Source organism: Sinocyclocheilus grahami, unplaced genomic scaffold, assembly GCF_001515645.1.
Source record: "Sinocyclocheilus grahami isolate Dianchi unplaced genomic scaffold, SAMN03320097.WGS_v1.1 scaffold191.1, whole genome shotgun sequence".
Classification (NCBI taxonomy): Eukaryota; Metazoa; Chordata; class Actinopteri; order Cypriniformes; family Cyprinidae; genus Sinocyclocheilus; species Sinocyclocheilus grahami.
The window spans coordinates 1,284,971-1,305,607 of NW_015505370.1; the positions used below are offsets into that span (position 1 = coordinate 1,284,971).

Sequence of the window (20,637 nt, forward strand, 5' to 3'; positions counted from 1 at the left end):
ATCCTGATCTGTTAAATGATTAGGCCCATTTATCTAGCAATGTGCAAACTCTTAACTGGCACTCAAAGCCACATTTTAAAGTGGTTTTGCTGGTCTCAGATTTCATAAGACCTCCACATGCAGCCAAGAATAACTACATTATCTGTTACTCTTCACACAAGACTAAGTGAGCTGAGCGATCAAATGTATTAGGTTAGAGAGCAAGAACAATTCCCCTTTCACTGAATGTGAACAGTATTCTTCCACCAAACAATGTAGTTCCTCAGAAACTTTTGTAGTTCCAACAAAGCGGTTGCCGAGCAACACACAGAAGTAAACAAAGGTGTATGTTCGTAGTGTCATTTACAACAGCTTCGAACGCGGCTCAACCAATCAGAATCCAGGACCGGAACTATCCGTTTTTTAATATTCACATATGCCATACAGGTATCAAAAGACATGGGGGAGAATAAAATCTGACAGATTTTTCATTTTTGGGTGGACTACTCTATAATATTAGGCTAAAAGGGCACTTTTCCCCCTCAGACGTTATCCTGATCTGTTAAATGATTAGGCCCATTTATCTAGCAATGTGCAAACTCTTAACTGGCACTCAAAGCCACATTTTAAAGTGGTTTTGCTGGTCTCAGATTTCATAAGACCTCCACATGCAGCCAAGAATAACTACGATGTGTTACTCTTCACACAAGACTAAGTGAGCTGAGCGATCAAATGTATTAGGTTAGAGAGCAAGAACAATTCCCCTTTCACTGAATGTGGCCGGGTTAAATTCTCACCTTGGATGGTAAAAGCTTTCAGAAGCTGACTTCCTTCCAGAAATGTTGAATTTTCGATCATACATGAGCTCAATTTTGTGTCCTTGAGGCTAGTTATGTTAGCATATTCGCTCTACAAAACATAAACACGTAGGAATTGTGCCTAATAATGTAAACAAATCAAATAAAGCGCGGCAGCGCACACTGTGGGATTGGGTTGTGTAGTTCATATCTTGACCCTGAAGGTGGCGCACCTCATTCACAGGACTGCAGCAGCAACATTGCAGACAGGGTTGCCAAGAACTGGGCTACTTTAAACTTGCCAGGAGACTGTTTATGATTACTACTGCGTGTAATGCATAACAGTAACTAAAATATGCATTTTATGTATGGGAGTGGAATATTTTAAGTTTTGGTATTTTATTTTATTTGAAATAAAACTTTGGCTAGTTTTGATTGGCCATTAAGCTGGTTCTGTTGCGCAGATCTGGCAACCCTGTTTGCAAGGTAGAACCGAAAAATAACATCAGGCAAACATCATTTGTCAAAATCATTTATTTACTATAATACATAGCTGATGATGTTAAAATATTTAGTTTGTACATCATATGAGACAGTCATATGAACATAATGTTGCTCTTTTCTTTTAAACTACACTAAACGGAATCCTAGCAGCTGCACACTTGCCCTATTGAGCCCTTTCCTTCGTTTTAGTGAGTCAATTGAGATAAATCTTGTAATTTTTGTTCCCATCCATTCACATCACAACTAAACACCTCTGAGTTGTGCCGTATTCCACGCAAAGACTGCAAGCTTTCTAGACAGCATCTGTTACAGTGGAACAAAATTCAGTACCATCTAATAAAAAAAACAAACAAACAAAAAAGTTTTATTCATATAGGGAATTAAGTACAGTCAATGGATCTAACCCCGAATTTTTATACATCATACCACAAAGAAATCTGATTATAGGTTTTACAAGATTATTCAGAGCTCCAGTACCCCGGGATTTTGATTTTGCCAGTCATCAAATGATGCAGACATATCTATATCTATATATAGATAGATAGATACAGATATACTTATATTTTACTATTGTAGGGAAACAAAGCCAAAATATGATGAGTCGAACTATGGCATGACACAAACGACCAAATATAACAATTTTACCCCAGTTTAATGTTCCCTCAAACAAGTTAGATTTAAAAAAAAAAAAAAAGTCTTGCATAAAAACAGTTGAGCATTTGTTTTTTTCTCTCTTTCAGTTATTACAAGTGGCAAAGAACATGCAAATTCAGTTTAAGAAATAAACCAACAGAACCATAGAACTTTTGAAGGAACATGAAACGAGACTGAGATAGCCGGGCGTCTTCTGAAGCCTGGATCTCTGAGATGTGCCAAACTGTTGCAGTGGGCTGTTTCCCTTTCTGTGGTTTCCAGAGTACGAGGGGCTCCCAGTTCAAAGTCTGTAGGACAAAGTGCATCCTAGGCAGGTGCCCCTGATTTTATAAACTCATATTAGTTCAATCCCAAACGCCGTGGGATACCACCACCCCAACTACAACTGCTGTCTTTAAGATAAAAATATCCTAAAAATATATCTTTAGTCCATGTTAAAATAAAAAGGGGACAAACACAAGCAGAAAAATGGCACATTTTGCCATTATGGCAAGCCGTGCATATGGTGTTGGTTTTGTGAGTGATTGACAGCTCCATTGTCTTTCAAAACAAAAAAAAGTTTTATAAATATATCTTCCTTCCCCCAAAAAATTTAAATTTAAAAAAAAAAAAAAAGTCTTGCATAAAAACAGTTGAGCATTTGTTTTTTTCTCTCTTTCAGTTATTACAAGTGGCAAAGAACATGCAAATTCAGTTTAAGAAATAAACCAACAGAACCATAGAACTTTTGAAGGAACATGAAACGAGACTGAGATAGCCGGGCGTCTTCTGAAGCCTGGATCTCTGAGATGTGCCAAACTGTTGCAGTGGGCTGTTTCCCTTTCTGTGGTTTCCAGAGTACGAGGGGCTCCCAGTTCAAAGTCTGTAGGACAAAGTGCATCCTAGGCAGGTGCCCCTGATTTTATAAACTCATATTAGTTCAATCCCAAACGCCGTGGGATACCACCACCCCAACTACAACTGCTGTCTTTAAGATAAAAATATCCTAAAAATATATCTTTAGTCCATGTTAAAATAAAAAGGGGACAAACACAAGCAGAAAAATGGCACATTTTGCCATTATGGCAAGCCGTGCATATGGTGTTGGTTTTGTGAGTGATTGACAGCTCCATTGTCTTTCAAAACAAAAAAAAGTTTTATAAATATATCTTCCTTATGTTTGCCATGTTTGAAATTAGTCAATGTGCACATTTACTATGTCAAATTAACATAGACATTTTCTTTACAGTTTTATTCAGCCTCTCATTCAGAAAGGCTGAGGAACAGAAAAAAAAAACTGGGGACAGGGAGGTCTAATGCAAGTCAAATCTTCCTTTGTACATTTTTTTTTCACTTCTTATTTTAAGAGTCTTATACGCACACGTACAAGCCAAATGGGGGTAGGGGGTCTATATGAAGGGTTCTGGGGGCAGCGGGTGCTGGATCTGCTGTGGTTGGAGGGGAGGAGGGAGCTGCAGGGCCAGCAGGGACTCTAAGCCGTGGCCGTGTGGAGGAGGCGTCCCCTCGGCGCTGGAGGGCTCTGTGATTTCACCACCATAGAAGAAATACTGGCACTGCTGGATGAAGGTCTCAATGACAGACTGGTTGAGTTTGGTGGTAGACAGCGTGTCCTTGTTCTCAAAATCTGGCCTCATGAGCGTGGGCCAGAAACAAATGGACAGATTGTCGGCCGTCATCAACATGGTCTTACTATGCTGACTTACCCTGGTGGAGAAAGGAGATTCAAATTCATTCCTGAGAAGTATTTTTAAGTATATTATTTCTCAAAATATACATTAGATAATATTTTCATATTTACAAAATGAAAAAGCTGGAAATCAACCGCTGTATAAATAAAGATGCCTGGGATACATTATTATTAACAGGATTTTAACTATTTTTTACAACAGATGGGGAAGCCCAAGCTTTACCTGTTGAGGTGAGTGATGACATATTTGAAAACTTCATAGTTCACGGGAGGAAATTTTCTCACTATTTCCTTCAGCACTTGCAGCCTCTCGTAATGATCTACAATTTCTGGAGAAAGACACATTTAACAGAGAAGTGAGGAAATATTTAGACTTTGATGCATTTATTAGTAACTCCAGATTAATACCGGTTATGGTTTATTTTGTGATAATAACTGGCTATTTGTACATGATTCTGCTTATTACACAACTACTAAATAAAATAAAATGGACATGACGAGTTTATCATGTGAGAAAGGGTGATGCAAAATACTTTAAACTAGCAATACATAATAATTTCCCCTATTTTTGTTTATTTACACTTACATTGTCATCTAACACTCACTTAAAGTTGAGCTTTATACAGACTAGTCATTTAATAACGCTCTTAAATGTAATATTTAGTGACCTCACAAATGAACATCCATTTTCACTGTACATTAGAATGCCGTGATGCATAAATTCACTTGTAGAATTTGAAAAGACTCATTTTAGCTTGTAGCATTTATTTTCAAAACAAAAAAAAGTGCAGAATTTAACATTTTGTTATCGGGTCAGAATTTCAATATCTGTGCATCCCTATATATTACACAAAAGTATTTAACTGCAGATTGCCAAAATTGACCAATCAGAATCAAGTATTCAGAGTAACGTGCAATCAGCTCATAATTAAGTTCAACAAGGACTGAATATTTAAAACTTAAAAATTGAAAAGCACATAATAAATACATATTTTATCTTTTCCAGCAGAAAGACAATTAGAAATTTGCATTTGTGTCTTACTCATCATCAAAAAGAGATTTCTGTATAAGAACAACCGCCTGGCCAAAAAACTGCAAGGGGAGGGAAGAGATAAAGCGAAATATCAGTACATTCAAAATGAACAGCATCCCAGCACTTCAATTCATTTATCTACAGCAGTGTGGATCAGAAATATTGAGGAGTACATCACAGGGGGCCCTGGATTAGATTCAGCACTCGGAAGCATCAAACGGAAATGCAGATGCATTTAAATGACTTCTCAGCTACCTTCGGCTGGGATTAGATGTTGTGGTGATGGGATTAATATTGAACGTAGTTGAAAGAAGAAACCAGGTACAGATAGAAGAAAAAAAACTCGACTCATAGGCTCTTGAAACGGTGAAGTAACACGGGCAGGTCTCTACTTGTTCTCATAGTTGTAGCAGACACACTTCCTGTCTGTTTTGTAGCCGCAGCCTTTATTGATGCAACGGATGAACGCTGTGTCACTAAACCTGCCTCATTTTGCCTGGACACACTGCTGCCCACCTGCTGTTTGTGAAGAAGACTGAAGTTTGAATGAGAGGCTGGGGTCAGAGCCAGGGTCAGACACATGACTACAGATGGAGTCAACTGAAGTTTGATGGCTTACTACACCTTCTAACACTGGCAAAATTATAATATGTGACCCTGGACCACAAAACCAGTCATACGGTCAATTTTTCGAAATTTTGATTTTTTACATCCTCTGAAAGCTGATGTATGTTGATGTATGGTTTGCTAGGATAGGACAATATTTGGCCGAGATACTACTATTTGAAAATCTGGAATCTGATGGTGCAAAAAAATCTACATATTGAGAAAATCATAGGACAATATTTGGCCATTAAGTCCTTAGCAATGCATATTACTAATCAAAAATTAAGTTTTAATATATTTACAGTAGGAAATTTACAAAATATCTTCATGGAACATGATCTTTACTTAATATACTAATGATTTTTGGCATAAAAGAAAAATCAATAATTTTGACCCATACAATGTATTTTTGGCTATTGCTACAAATATACCCCAGCGACTTAAGACAGCTGCTAACACAGATCTTCAGCCATTTTGCTACAATTTTTCCAATCCTTACGTGAAATATTTGTTTGTTTATAATTAAGTGCCATGCCAACTGCCACGGCTATATTCATGGCGAGAAACCAGTGCCTTTAAACATTTGAAAATCATAAGCTAGTCAACAACAAGATTGAAAAACGCCTTAAACTCACACCATTGGTTGAGTCAATGTCACTGTCGTTGTAATGCTTAAAGAAATTAAATAGTTTTTTGTGGCACAGTGACAGTTTTTTGCAGGAATCAACCTACAAATGACTGACTTACAGCTGTATGTATTTTAACATAAAAAAACACTATTACTTAAGGTTAGATAAAGCCATTTAATGCCTCACTTAGCAGAAACTGTCAGCTTAAAGTCTTAAATGAAACAATCAGTAACTAATAAAATGAGATGTTCTAAAGCAGTCTGTTACCACAAATCTCAGTCAAAGAGGAAGCACTTGAGAATCTGAATGAATCGATACTTACTGGCTGCTTCAACTAGCTCTGGGTGGAGAGAATACGGTATGAGGGGGTCAGGGAGGTCGGCAAAGAAGGCCTTCAGGGCCCCAGCCACGGCATTCACGGCTACATCCATCACTATCAGGTCAACACTGTGGTCTGAGAGAAGAATGAAAATAGTTTGAGCTTGCATAAGCATCCAGCTCCCTTTGTCAGTGCTGGTAAAGCCACTAAAACAGATTTAACGGAATTAAGCAGAATAAAAGGAAAACTATGGAGAAAAGGAAAATAAAGAGGAATGGGAGAGGATGGGGAGGAGAAAGAGAGGCTGAAAGAGCCGGGTTTAAGGTGAAATGACAGCTGTCAGACTAAATCTCTCCGCAAAGGCACTGAATGAACACAAGAAGGGGGAAAAGCACCCAATTCACAGTATCGTGAGGATGGAGAAGAGAAAAAGAGAGGGAGGCTAATGGCTCCAGCGGGCAGACGGATGCCTATAGTAGCTCTTTTGGGCAAACGATGGCTCACTGAGTGAATAATCTGGTCACTCAGCTGAAGATTTTCCACCCACTCATCTCCACAACTCACCAGCTAGAGATGACTAGTGTTTGATTTGAAAGATATATGAAAACAAGAGTGGATTCACTTTAGCCACAAAAGAAGTGTATCTTCTGTAATAGTAAGCTGCATAATGGTATTATTTACACATGAGAGTGACGGGGAAACAGCAATGCAAAATAGTAATGAGGAAATACATCGCAAATTTGTCAAAATAAGCAAGTACTTATGAGTTTTGTTAGGCACAGCAATTTTTTCTGTTTGTTTTATAATGTCAGTTTTACTGTTTTGAGGCTGTTGTTTTTTAACTCAAGTGTTACATAATGTGCTAAAAGCTGCTTTTGCATGGATGCCAGGCTTCATTTGTTATGAATAATCTTATCATTTGGTTCCTGTCCATCTAGCTACAAAGAAAAAGACAAAACAAACAAATGAAGTAAAAGACTGAATTCACTGCATTATCCAAAACAGTCATTGTTATTTAATAAAAAAAATTTCAATGATTTGCAGAAAAAGTAACTATATTGTAATATAGACCATTACAGTGAAATAACATAGTTTGTGTCATGGAATAAATTGAGGTCAGACTGCCCACCACTAGCCTGTAACTGCCTCAATATATTGTCAGTGTAGTGATGATTTAATTCTGAGCTTTAAAATGAGAATATAACAGATCACTTTTATGTCACAAAAAAAAATGTCTTGCATAAGCTAATAACTAGTGCGAATCACAGCTTGATGGAGGCCTGCAGGCGTCACGCCAGTCAGAAGCCACAAATGTCAAGTTTGTTTTTACAGGAATTGTCCATTTACAGTGTAACAGATCATAATCATGTAATTCAGGGCCTGTTTCTCGTCATTCATGCGGCAGAATGGAGTGTGCACCCTTTAAGTCTTGATAGCTAGAAGTTGGAAATTTTACATTAAATTACATTTTATTATGTAATCTTTTCTTCATTCAATCTACATTAATATTTATGTACTATAAATACAAAATCGTATATTTTATGTAAAAATTATCTATTATAAAATACATCATTTTTATATAAAATATGAGTAATATATTGCACATTAAAAATGAAACAAACAGCTGAATCAGACAAGAGACCTGAGACTGTTTAGCTTTCTGGTGAATGCTGCTGAGCAGTGCGTGTCTTAAATCGAACCATAATGAATCTAAGAGGTGACGAGAAAATCAAATATACAAATTAACCCTTCAAACTAGAGTTTATCAGAGCCTCCTGCTATCCAATTCGTGAACTATCTTCCAACATGTGTCCTAGCGGCATGCCATCAAACGCCTGCAAATGAAGCCTAATTTCCCACAGAGCCTAGTTAAAATCAGTATGTACCCTGGTCGAATTGTTTCTGAATGTTGTCTTGATCCGTCTTGTTTCCACTCACTCGATAAAGGCCCTCTGTGGTGAGACCTGCAAATTAAGAGTGACACTTCATTAAAATCAATCCCACAAAGGTTATGTGACAAAATCTCAGCGGAACAAAGCAGTCAGTGCTCTAAAAAACAGCTAATGCTTGAAGCAGCCATATAAAAGGATGCACAAATGAAACGATAGGTGTCAGTTCCACAGTTTCTTATTGAACATGAAGTGAATACAAACAAAGAAACAGTAAAGGATGAAGAAATTTCAAAGATACAAAAATTAATTCAGGCATTTACATAATTAATTTTTCAGAGAATGACAAAACTTAAATTAAAGTTTAGTTTAGTTAATTGTTTGTGGGTATCTTACTCCAGGTACTCTGGTTTTAAAATGTAATGCTTATTGAGATTATCTGCTGCTTCTTAACTTGAACTGTAGGAAAAATCAATGATAATTTACTATGTTATATAGTTATTTTTACAATTAAGTAATTTTCACATAATAAATAAAACAATTATTTATATAAAAACACATAATTAGACAATTAAAAAAACGAATTTACCAATATAATAAAGAAATACACATAATAAATAAAAAAATAATTTAGCATTTTAATTAAAATCATAATAATTTAATTTAAAATAAATACAGATATAAGGACCTGAAGTACTAATTCAAAATCATTGTGATATCAATATATGAGCCCTAGACACCATAGTTTGCCTTTTATTTCAAGAAAGAGATGCCCTGCTAGCCTGAGCAGCTTCCATCTAAAGATTTAAATATGACTAGCTGTATTTTTGTGCTGTTGTGTTGTTCTTAGTACTTTTGCTGCTGTATCCATCAGAGTACGTAATACAACAGTTTGTTGTTATCAGAAAGCAGAAAGCATCTGCCAAAACAGTACATGTTTGTGTCCCATCCGCAGAAATGCTGTCATTACAGAGGAGCAAATCTTCCTCAGAAGACCAAATATTACTGACAGCAGTAAAGCTATAGATCTATAGCCTTCCCACATCACAGAACAGCTCTTTTGCTACAGCCTTCGCTCAAATATTTAAAATCATGTACTCAACCCAGTAAACTGGGCCACTCCAGATGGATGAGTGGACATGCGAGCTGATCTCACCGAGAGAAAAAGTAGGCCAGAAATGCAGGTAATGCAGCAGAATTCAACCCACACTCCCCCATTCTCTGACAGATAATGCTGCATGTATCTCTTTATTTTCATTATGTTTAATCTACTGAAGGCCGTTTATCAAGCTAAAGATAGCTCTGTGAAGCCATGACCTTGTGCAGCTCCGCAGTGCTGATGCAAAACACAGGGCCCCCACAGTCACTTCCAAAGCCTTGTGGGCTGCTAACTGCTACAAGTCAAAACCGCTGTGCATTCTTGAGATGCTCGCACATGTCAGAGCCGGTTCCTCCTCCAGAGCAGTGGGAGGCTACACAGAGGAGCCTGCTTAACTCACTGCCGTGTTCACGGAAAGGGCAGGTGTGTTGAGACTAATGTGGGCTGTTTATTACTGCCTGGGTAAATCACCTGTTTCCCACAAATGGGTCAAACGAATTGAAACATGACTCTTTTGAAATCTAGAGATCTAGCTAGGGGTGTGCAATATAACGATTTTTGATCATGGATTATTAAAATGTCTCTACAATCTTTTTTTGAAGAAATATCGTAGAATGTGCGCTGTAGCACGATACTATCAGTTGCCGTTCCGGCGTGACATACATTCACATCAAATTCTAACTCCGTGGTAGTTACACTCACTGGACACTGCACTTCACAATCACAAAAGTAGATTATTTGCATGTGCTTTAAAGACTTGCCAGTTAAACATTTCATTCGCGTGCTGATCTGACATGCACTTTTTCTGAGTGTGCACACAGTCGCACACTAAAAAGCCTGTCAAACAGCGCCTGTTTACTGGACTGTTGTGTTTTGCGTCTGATTGCGTTAATACTGTGTCAAAAACACACAAGGTTTACATATAAACACAGCTGGTTATGTCTAAAGTGAAAGTAATGCATGCCTGTATATTAGATGCATGCAGGTCTTAAAGCAACAGCAGATTAATTGTACAAAACATCCTGCGCTTGTCATTAAAGGGATAGTTTACCCAAAAACTAACTTTGTCAATATTTACCCACTCTCAAACCTGCATTAATTTCTTTCTTGTGCTGAACACAAAAGAAGATATTCTGAAGAATGTGGGAAACCAAACAGTTGCTGGTCCCCATTGACTTTGATAGAAGGGGGGAAAAATACTATGGAAGTCACTGGTGACCATCAACTGTTTGGTTACCCATATTCTTCAATATCACTTTTATGTTCAACAAAAGAAAAGAAACTCATTCAGATTTAAAACAACTTGAGAGTGAGTAAATGATGATGGAATTTTCATTTTTGGGTGAACTATCACTTTAATGTTAATAAAACAACAAAACACAAAGAGAAAAATCACTCACTGCTCTTGACTGAAGAACTTTAATACAGTTGCTTTAATAAGAATCAATGTATAATTCATACAGTGAAGTGTAAATAGTGTTTTATTTTTATATTTGTTCATTCAATTTCTTGAATGCTACTTCTAAATACACCTACTGGACCTGAAAAATAAAGCACTGTTTGTTTTAATTGTATATTATGTGTATCTTTGTTCTCATTTTTTAAGAATTTTTCTTTTTTAATAACAAAGCTAAAATAATGACAAAGATTTTTATCTTCGCCCACTTTGGCCTAAATGTCTGCCATTCTTTTTTATTTTATATACACCTTATAAGGCTTTTTTTTAAAAATAGGGAAATTAGTTTGGCTGTACTGCTCAGACAACTTGCAAAATAGTAAAACCAACATGTCAAAAAATCATGATAAAATCGTGAATCGTGATTTTCCTGAAATAAATCATATGATATGATATTTTTGCCATATCGCCCACCCCTAAGCTAGTTGCAAGTGAATAAATCCCCCCAAAAATGTAGATAAAACAAATCTAGGTAAATTAGCCAAATTAATTTATTGCTTACACTTATAGCTTTATTAGCTAAAAAAATTACTTAACATTTTTTTACAGTATTTCTCTGTAATTTTAAATTATGTTTAAAACTATGTAAAATTACTAACAATATCTGTTATTATTTATACAAGTATTTTTCGTGTTTCCATAAATGACATACAAATTCATGTAAAATTACGAACAATATCTGTAAATTAATAACTTGTTCATTATTTTAAGGATTATATCATTAATGACAAATTACAGTATTTCTTATTTTTTAATACGGTAAAATTACCTTATTATTCATACAGTATTTTTTTGTTTTCTTAAATTACGTACAAATTCATGTAAAATTACAATCAATATCTGTAAATTAACAACTTGTCTGTTATTTTAAGGATTATTCCATTAATGACAAATTACAGTAATTCTAATTTTTTTATACAGTATTTTTTCAGTTTTCTTAAACCATGTACAAATTCACGTAAAATTACAAATATAATCTGTAATTAAATAATGCAGCTCATTATATTAAAGGTTTATGTCCATACTAACAATTTAATGTTCCTTTTTGTCATTTTAAAGTAAATCTTATTAGTTTTATATTTAGTAATTTTACTATTATTTTTAATTTTATAATGAATAGAAATAGAATATATATACACAATAAAAAATCAGCCTTAAAATACACAAATCAACCATGTATATAGTTGACTAACAGAAGTTTTTCTGTCAGAAAATAAAAAATGTATTGCATTAAAAAATATATATTTTTATAAAGAAAAAAATCAACCAATAAAGAGTGAGTGTATAAAGTATACAGTCAATAAGAGAAACGCAACATACAGACACATGTAATCACAAGAATGTATTGCAGAAATGTCAAAAAGCAGCTTGTTGTAAAACTTGTTAACAGCTAATTTTTAAATTGTTACTATAGCTACAGAGGAAGGAGATATATATCGCTGAATGGTTTGAATTTGGATCTGTTCCTCACACAAAGCATCACACGTATACCAAAGATCTGAATAAAAATAAAATGCTTTTATGATCATGTTATTTAATGCTTGTGCATGACAGCATATTAATAAATGTATGTGCCCCATGATAAACCAAATAAATATTGCATGATAATGGTTAAATGATCTCTCTCTCTCTCTCTCTTTATGTAAGGATTCTAAGATTATTTGTTCTGAGAATAATATAAAATATAATAAAATTATAATTGTGCAGTTTATTGCAGTTGAGTGATTTACTGATTTGCTTAATTTTGAAATATGTTTCATTCTGTTTTGACTTGCCATTTCAAAGATTACATTTGAACAATACTACACTTCATTAAAATTTCTGTGATCATTTAACCATTATCATGCAATATTTTATTTATCTTGTTTATCATGGGTCACATAATATGCTGTCAGATCACAAGCCTGATTTGGGCCACAAAATCACTGGACTGATCTGGGCCACACTCCTCCCACCAGCAATCGGCCCTCATGTTTGCCGTGATCCATGCTGTGCCATCGCCACACATGGCCCAGCTCTGGCTGAAAGGGTACCTGCCATTGCCGACAGGAGGCCAGCAGTTCCAGCATGAGGCCACATTTGGGCCAAGATCGCTTGTTATGTGGGAAGGACAACAATGTTCATGATGCTTGTATAGATGTATAGATGTATAGATTGCTCTTAGGGCCAACCTATACATTGTCTTTACTTTTGAATAACTAAAAAACAGACTTTCACTTTCCATGGTGAGAAGTTTACATTGTCTCATATCACAAATGCTATAAAGGCTTGCAATATCTATGCTATTAAATAAAAGTATGTAGACAAATTTTGTAACTTGCATGCAATTATGGCATTATTTTTAAATAAGTGTTATAGTGGACAGAGGATTAACCAACAGGCTGTGCAACACTGAAGGGCCAAGCTAGCTCAGATTGATCAGATCAGATCTCTGTGTGGAGCACTGGCTGTTGTCAGACAAAAATCTCACTGGATTATTACAATTAATGGCAAAATTAATGTTTGGTAATGTAAACTGATATTTCCTACTGACACACTACAGCAAAAGATAGAAATAACTGACTTAACACCATTTTTTAGCTGCTGAAAATACTAGGTGTTCTAATCATTTTGGACCCCACTGTATAGAGCCCACAGGAGTCAGTAGAATATTGTGTATTAATATAAAACTTATGTGGAAAATACAAGATGCAAAGCTATCAGCAAACAGCACAAATTGTTTCTTTCTCTCAAAGGTTAAATTTACCTCGTCATGAAAGTAACCCTAACTGATAAGATAGAAATGCAATTTTTAGTTATTGAATTCCTCCTGGAGGTTCTGAAGAACTGTTTATGAAGAATTCATTGATAATGAAAATTTACATCTGAATAATAAAACTCTTTTAGAATCAATCTTGACAATCTTGTAGATATACCGGCTTTGTATTTCTTCAGTTTTAAAGGACTAGTTCAATTCCAGTATAAAAATGTCCTTATATTTTACTCACCCCCATGTCATCCGAGATGTTCATGTCTTTCTTAAAAAAATTAAGATTTTTGAGGAAAACATTCCTGGATTTTTCATCCATATAGTGGACTTCAATGGAACCCAACGGGTTGAAGGTCCAAATTTCAGTTTCAATGCAGCTTTCAAAGGGCTTTACAAGTTCCCAGCGACCCTTATTCCTCGGCTGGGATCGTGTAAAGCCCTTTGAAGCAGCATTGAAACTGAAATTTGGACCTTCAACCCGTTGGGTTCCATTGAAGTCCACTATATGGAGAAAAATCCTGGAATGTTTTTCTCAAAAACTTTCATTCCTTTTTGACTGCGTAAAGAAAGACATGAACATCTTGGATTACATGGGGTGAGTACGTTATCAGGAAATATTAATTCTGGAAGTGAACTTGTCCTTAAAGTTGAATATATTTAATTCAACATTTTGATGAAACTGTTCTATGTTCTTCCATTAGTACAGTATTTTAAATGTAATTGTGCTGTATTTCTTAAAAAAGAAATAATGTGATCTAAAAAAATTTTTTTTACTTTTTTATGGCATTTGTACAGACTTTGTATTTTGTCTTCCAAATAAAGCTTAATTTTCCATCTTGAGCATGCTTTGACACTTTATTGAAGGTTTTTGACTAATGATTTGTAAAATAACTGTTTCTCTGTAGAACATTTAGTGCTTTCATTGTAATAATCTAGGAAAAGGCTGTAAAATAAGGGTTTTACACTGTAAAAAAGTCCTGTGAAAAAATGGTCAAATGACTGGCAGCTATGGCTGCCAAACAAAAACCGTAAAATTAAAGTAAAATATCATAACTGAAACAAGGAAAAATCTGTAAAATAACTTTTTCTGTAAAACCTTTAATGAAAATTTCTGTAAAATTATTGTTTTAGCACTTTATTTCAATCAAGATATTTTACTTTAATTTTACAGTTTTTGTTTGACAGCCGTAGCTGCCAGTCATTTACGAGTTTTTTTTTTTTTTTTTTTTTAAACAGTGTAGGCAACCATCATGACCCATCCCTGGTGGATTGTTGCTTTGTGATGTCATTTGCGGCCGGTTGATGACTCATGGAGATTAAATGATGGTTTGGTGAGGTTACCATGCAACGGCGTGGGTTTGGATCCAACCCTTTTTGTCAGGCCTGTCACGTGTGAGTGGCCTGGTGGTGTTATGCCCGGCCTGACACTGCGAACAGAGCTCACTTACAAGCGCAGGAACACGTCGAGACTAAACGCACTGTACAATTTCAAAGTCAAAGCCTTGAAGGAGTTCACACATACTGAACTGTCAGCCGGCTCAAGAACGTGTCAGCTTACTATTTCAGATAGTGGATAAATTGCAGTACACAAAAACAGACATTTGCACTTCCTTGAGATTCAGCCACTCAGGCTTATATGAATCACTTGATGGACAGTATAACCACACTTTAACCGGTTCAAATAACATAAAATGTTACTCACCATACAGTGCAGACACATTTCAAACATATGGTGCATTCAAGTCAACTCTGGAAAGATAGTAATTACGAGTTGAACGCATATGAATGTCACCGCAAAGTTGTAATTACGAGTGGGAAACTCTGGATTTTCTTTAAAGGGATAGTTCTCACCCAAAAGATGAAAACTCTGTCATGATGTACTTTTCTTTCCTCTGTTGAACACAAAAGAAAATATTTTCAACAATGTTGGGAACCAAATAATTTGACGGTAGCCACTGACTTCCACAGTATTTTTTTTTCTCCATACTATAGAAGTCAGTGGCTAACGGCAACTGTTTGTTTCCAAACATTCTTTTAAAAGATCTTTTGTGTTCAACAGAAGAAAGGAGCAGGTTTGGAGCAACTTGAGGGTGAGTAAATGACAGCGTTTTCATTTTTGGGTGAACTATCCCTTTAAGCTCAGAGTTTCCGAGTTGGGGGTCAATGAGAAATTAAACACAATGGATGCAGTGTTTGATTAATGGTCAATTTGTTTGTTTTTTTCTAAATTGAAATTGCATTTACAAAATACCACAGTATTGTACAATTACGATAGAATAAAAACATTATGCAACACTTATCCCACATTATCCCAATGCACATTCTTTATTCATCATTCAGTAGATGAAGAGTTTAAAAATTTGTAATTTTATGTAGAAAAGGTGCATTGCGATCTGACTTCGTAATTATGACTTCACAACACATAAATACAAACTTCCCAAGAGGACTCTAACGCACCAATAATCATGGTGTCCAACAGCTGGCAGCCATAAAAGTAAAATCAGTCAGCGCATGGATTTCAGACGTGGTGATCTTTAGTCAAATGCTGTGAGGAAGGTCAATGTCAAAAGTGTTGTAAAAAAAACAGTAACAGGAAGCCAGACTAAGGGAAGTGATCTTAATTTGGATGCACGTCTATTGTCCCCTCTATGCCCTTCCCATCCACCACTGGACTTTATCTGCACCTCCTCATCAGCAGATTACCATCGAGTTCAACCTCAAAGGCAACAAATGGTCACCATGATACAGTAAATCACAGGCATTATATTCATATATTATACTCATATAAAACCCAGAAATCACAATATAACACAGATTTATCAGTCAAGCTTTGACTCCTTCTCTTTTAACAGAGGTAATTTTGAATCTGGTTTGAAGTGATGCCAGCTGACGTACACAAAAGGTCAGCATAGTAATGAAAACCTGCCATTATGGGCACTGCTGGTTTAGCTCTTGATGAAGTGGTTACACAGCAGGAAGTGGACAATATCACAGAAAAAGTGCACTGCACACAGATTCTGCACGTCTGATGCTTCATTAGAGGAACTAAAATGTCATGTTCTTCATGAGTATTTGTTTTCACAACGCGCATTAAGCCCTGTTCATAGTAAAAGCAGAAAGAAGTCATTCATTGTCAATGAGTGTTGGTGATTTCAAAGGGACATAAGCAACAGTGACCATTAGTGACACAAGCAAGCATGTCCAGAGACTCAACAGAGGTTAAGAACAGTTGAAACTTTATGCAAATGAGCAATTTAACAGTGCAATGACTACAACTAGAGTGCAACAGTGACTACTGTGAAAGTCTTGGTTGCAGATAGGGCTGCACAATTAATCGAATTTCTAATCACGATTACAATTATGGATGCCACAATTACGTAATCGTTCAAAGCGGCAATTAATCGTTCAAAGTCCTTATATTATTCTGTGTGCTTAAGATGCTTTTTTTCCCTTTCTACATGTTATCTTAAGGGTTTTTCCATTGTTTCAATTTTAGTTTTAGTATAACACTATAATACCATTTATATTTTTACTTTTATTATCATTTAAAGAAGAAATCAATCCGATGTATAGTTGACATTTGAGGCTTAATACTATAGAAAAGCACTAAATGTTTTTCAGTTGGAGTGTTTTCAGCTTGTTTATTTTCATATAAAAATACGGCATGCAGTTGCATCAAACAATGGTATAAACATCATTCAATGTAAATTGTGATAATCGTAATTAATAATCGCAATTACAATTTCAAGGGAATAATCGACAATTATTATTTTTGTCATAATCGCACAGCCCTAGTTGCAGAGGTATTTTTCCCACGGAAATTTTTGAACAAGTTCTAAGCCTTAAACCAAAACAAAGTTACAAAGGTACAAGACCATGATACATTGCACATGATGTAATAAATAAGTCTATAAATGCATACAATAGTTTTACATTATACCATCATTTTTATTCCAAGTATAAAATACAATATTGACGTTTAAATCACAAAGTGGTTAAAAATAAACTTTACTGTATGCTAAATGTGGGGTCTGGAAGATTTTTCAATTCGTGACAGCTGAATTTTCAGCATCATCACTCCAGTCTTCAGTGTCACGTGATCCTTCAGAAACCATTCTAATCTGCTGATTTGATGCTTAAGAAACATTTATTACCACCAGTGTTGAAAACTGCTTAATATGTGTGTGGTACTGTGAAATTCAGAAGTGAATAAGAAATAGCTTTCATTTGAAATAGAATTTTATAACTGCAAAAGCCTTTACTGCCACATTTGATCAATCAATATAAACCTGATGAATAAAAAAAAGATGCATTTCCTCTCTTATCTACCCTCAACCCTTAGTGGAAGTTGTTCAGAAAATTGATTGTAGTCTTTTGACATAATTCTCATTTTTATGGCAACAGCATCTTCTTTCATTGGTGGATCCAAGTGTTGCAGGAATGTGGGTTGCATAGTTCTTTACTACTACACAATGATTTTTATAAAGGTTCATTTATTTGTATTTTCTACAGAAGCATATCCAATTATTTAACAACCTTTTTTTTTTTTAATTAACCTGTTTTTCCTAAAGATCTATTTCTCCATGGAGACAGAGAATGTGATATTTACTTCCAGAACCCGACTGTTGCGCTCTATAGGAGTGAAGACAGTGGAGCCCACATTAATGTCGGGCGATATGCTTCACAGTCATATCGTCAGCCTGTGAGATTGTCGATACACAATATTATCATGCTAATTAATTTGATTATTTACTGACTTAGACTTATAGCCGGAGAGTGAACCAACTCCAGGGTAAGGCTAAAAGTAGCCTAATGTGTGATCTATTAACTATACATGATATATTTTTAGTTAAGTAGTATATGGATGTCATGTCAAAATATTTTTAATATGACTGAATTTGTATTTAACAATTTAATAGAAACATTGTAAGTTACTAATTCCAGTGATGACTCATCTGAACGCTTCTGATTGGCCGTTGCATTCATAAACTTGACTGAATCGTGTGTGACTGGATATAATGCGCAGCGCTGTAAAAACGCGGAAAAAGAAATATGGAAAAAATTTGCCCTAATATTAATTAGATAATATCATCAGCCCGATAATAATAATAATAATAATAATAATAATAAACAATAATTATAATAATAATCGTCTTGTTATCGTCAAAGGCATCAGCCACAGGCGATATCTCTGACTATCATCGATACACGATACTATCGTCTATCGGCACAACCCTACCCCATCATCCATCTATGTGAGATACTGTAGTTGAGTGTGAGAAAGATGTAAAGTTAATATGTTACAGTTTATGATTTGTCCCTAACCACTAGGGGTGCAACGGCTCTCGGTAAAAAAAAAAATGTCAGCTAAATATCTACAGTGGATCTAAAATATTAATAATTAATCATAATTAGTTATGGTTAATTATTCATATTTCCCCATGAGCTAATCCGCTACACTATCGTCTATCGGCACAACCCTACCCCATCATCCATCTATGTGAGATACTGTAGTTGAGTGTGAGAAAGATGTAAAGTTAATATGTTACAGTTTATGATTTGTCCCTAACCACTAGGGGTGCAACGGCTCTCGGTAAAAAAAAAAAAATCAAACCGTACCGTTCTCCACACACGGTTTGGCATACACTAGGACCGCGGTTTAACTTAAATCTGACAATGTATCTGTAATATGGTTTGTTAGAGTTCGGCTAATGCATGTTTCTGTTGATGGATACAAATTCTGGCTTCCCAATACATCCCAAAAAAATCAATGCGTGGACAAACCAGTCACTCTTTGTTCAATGCGAGTGCTGTATGTTGGAATAACGGTCATTTATGCCGTCATCACGTGTTGATAACGCAGGTGAGACCAGAACAGCACACGTTGCTATCTGTGTTTAAACTAGGGGTGCTCCGATTGATTGGCTACTGATCACATTTTTCCTAACCGACAACCGACACTCGTTAACCGATTATTAACAGTTAACCGACAAGATTATTTTTAATTAGAATTTAATTAAATTAGAAAGGATAAGTGTCTGTGACCCGTTAAAAATACTAACATTTGTTTCCCGGGGATTAATTTTACATCTGAAAAATGCAGCAAACAACAGAACATGAGGATTCACATGGTCAACATATCACATCACTCGCCTGCAGCGCTTCTGCGAGCGGAGAAAAACATAATAAAGCTAGGCTATATGTAATAATAATATAATAATAATTAGGGGTGCTCCGATTGATTGGCTACTGATCACTATCGGCCGATAATCATGTTGTGATGATAGATCGGCGGTCTCTTAAATGCCGATCTCAAAAAAACGATCTCAAGCTGAAGAAGCTGCCGTGAGAGGTTTGGCACGACCTGCAGCGGCACCGTCTCAGTCTCTGTCCGGCGCGGGTGAAATAATTATAATTCTGAAGGTGAGATCTGCAGCAGTGCAGAGATGATTATCGACCGATAATCATGTTGCGATGATCAAACGGCGGTCTCTGAAATGCGGTCTCTTAAAAAACGATCTCAAGCTGATGACGCTGCCGTGAGAGGTTTGGCACGACCTGCAGCGGCACCGTCTCAGTCTCTGTCCGGCACGGCTGAAACAATTATAATATTTCTTCATTAAATAACTTAAGTAATTTGAAAACCTTGTGAGAGACGTAATTTCACAAACCGCGTGAGTGAATCACCCTCTCTCTCTCTCACTCACTCAAAATACGCAAATGGATTCAAATCACCACACATCGCGTCTGTCTATAAGCGAGCTGCACGCTGCACAGTTGACACAGGAATTGTCACTTGCACAGTCGAGGCAGTGTCACATCGTCACTAAAGTTGATAAATTGCATTTCTTTTTAATTCTTGCCAGTGTTTAACCAAACAGCGCTCGCGCGCTCTCCTGGAGACCGTGCGCTCATGCACACTCGCAGCGCACACACATAATGCCAGGTTCACATTACTCCGTTTGCAGTGCATACGTGGTGCATATTTTTTCCCGCACTCATGTTAACGGATTAAAGTCCGGCAGTGCGTTCAGGAGCGGTGCGTCTGCAGCAGTGCAGAGATCGTTTCCACACCGAGTCTATTGCTGCACTGCAAGCGCTGAATTAAAGTAACGGCGCATTGTTTGCAGTAAATATGAACATGGATTGACACGAAAATGTAGTAATTACACCATAAATGCAAATTATTAACGTCTACTGTGCTTCACAGTCAACACATGGCTTTTTGGCTAGGTT

The 20,637-nt window shown here is 36.0% G+C and overlaps 1 protein-coding gene across 1 annotated transcript in view; it reads right to left on the bottom strand.

The window, feature by feature from the left end:
* Positions 1 to 2,548: 2,548 nt before the first annotated feature.
* Positions 2,549 to 20,637, bottom strand: part of LOC107594795 (rho GTPase-activating protein 5-like) — a 40,662-nt gene continuing 22,573 nt past the window's right edge. Inside the window, exons 4-7 of the mRNA XM_016284972.1 lie at positions 8,095 to 8,172; positions 6,212 to 6,343; positions 3,845 to 3,950; positions 2,549 to 3,638 (exon numbers count right to left, since the gene is read on the bottom strand). Coding sequence (XP_016140458.1) covers positions 3,323 to 3,638; positions 3,845 to 3,950; positions 6,212 to 6,343; positions 8,095 to 8,172 — 632 coding nt within the window. The 3' untranslated portion in view covers positions 2,549 to 3,322. The remainder of the gene's footprint in view (positions 3,639 to 3,844; positions 3,951 to 6,211; positions 6,344 to 8,094; positions 8,173 to 20,637) is intronic.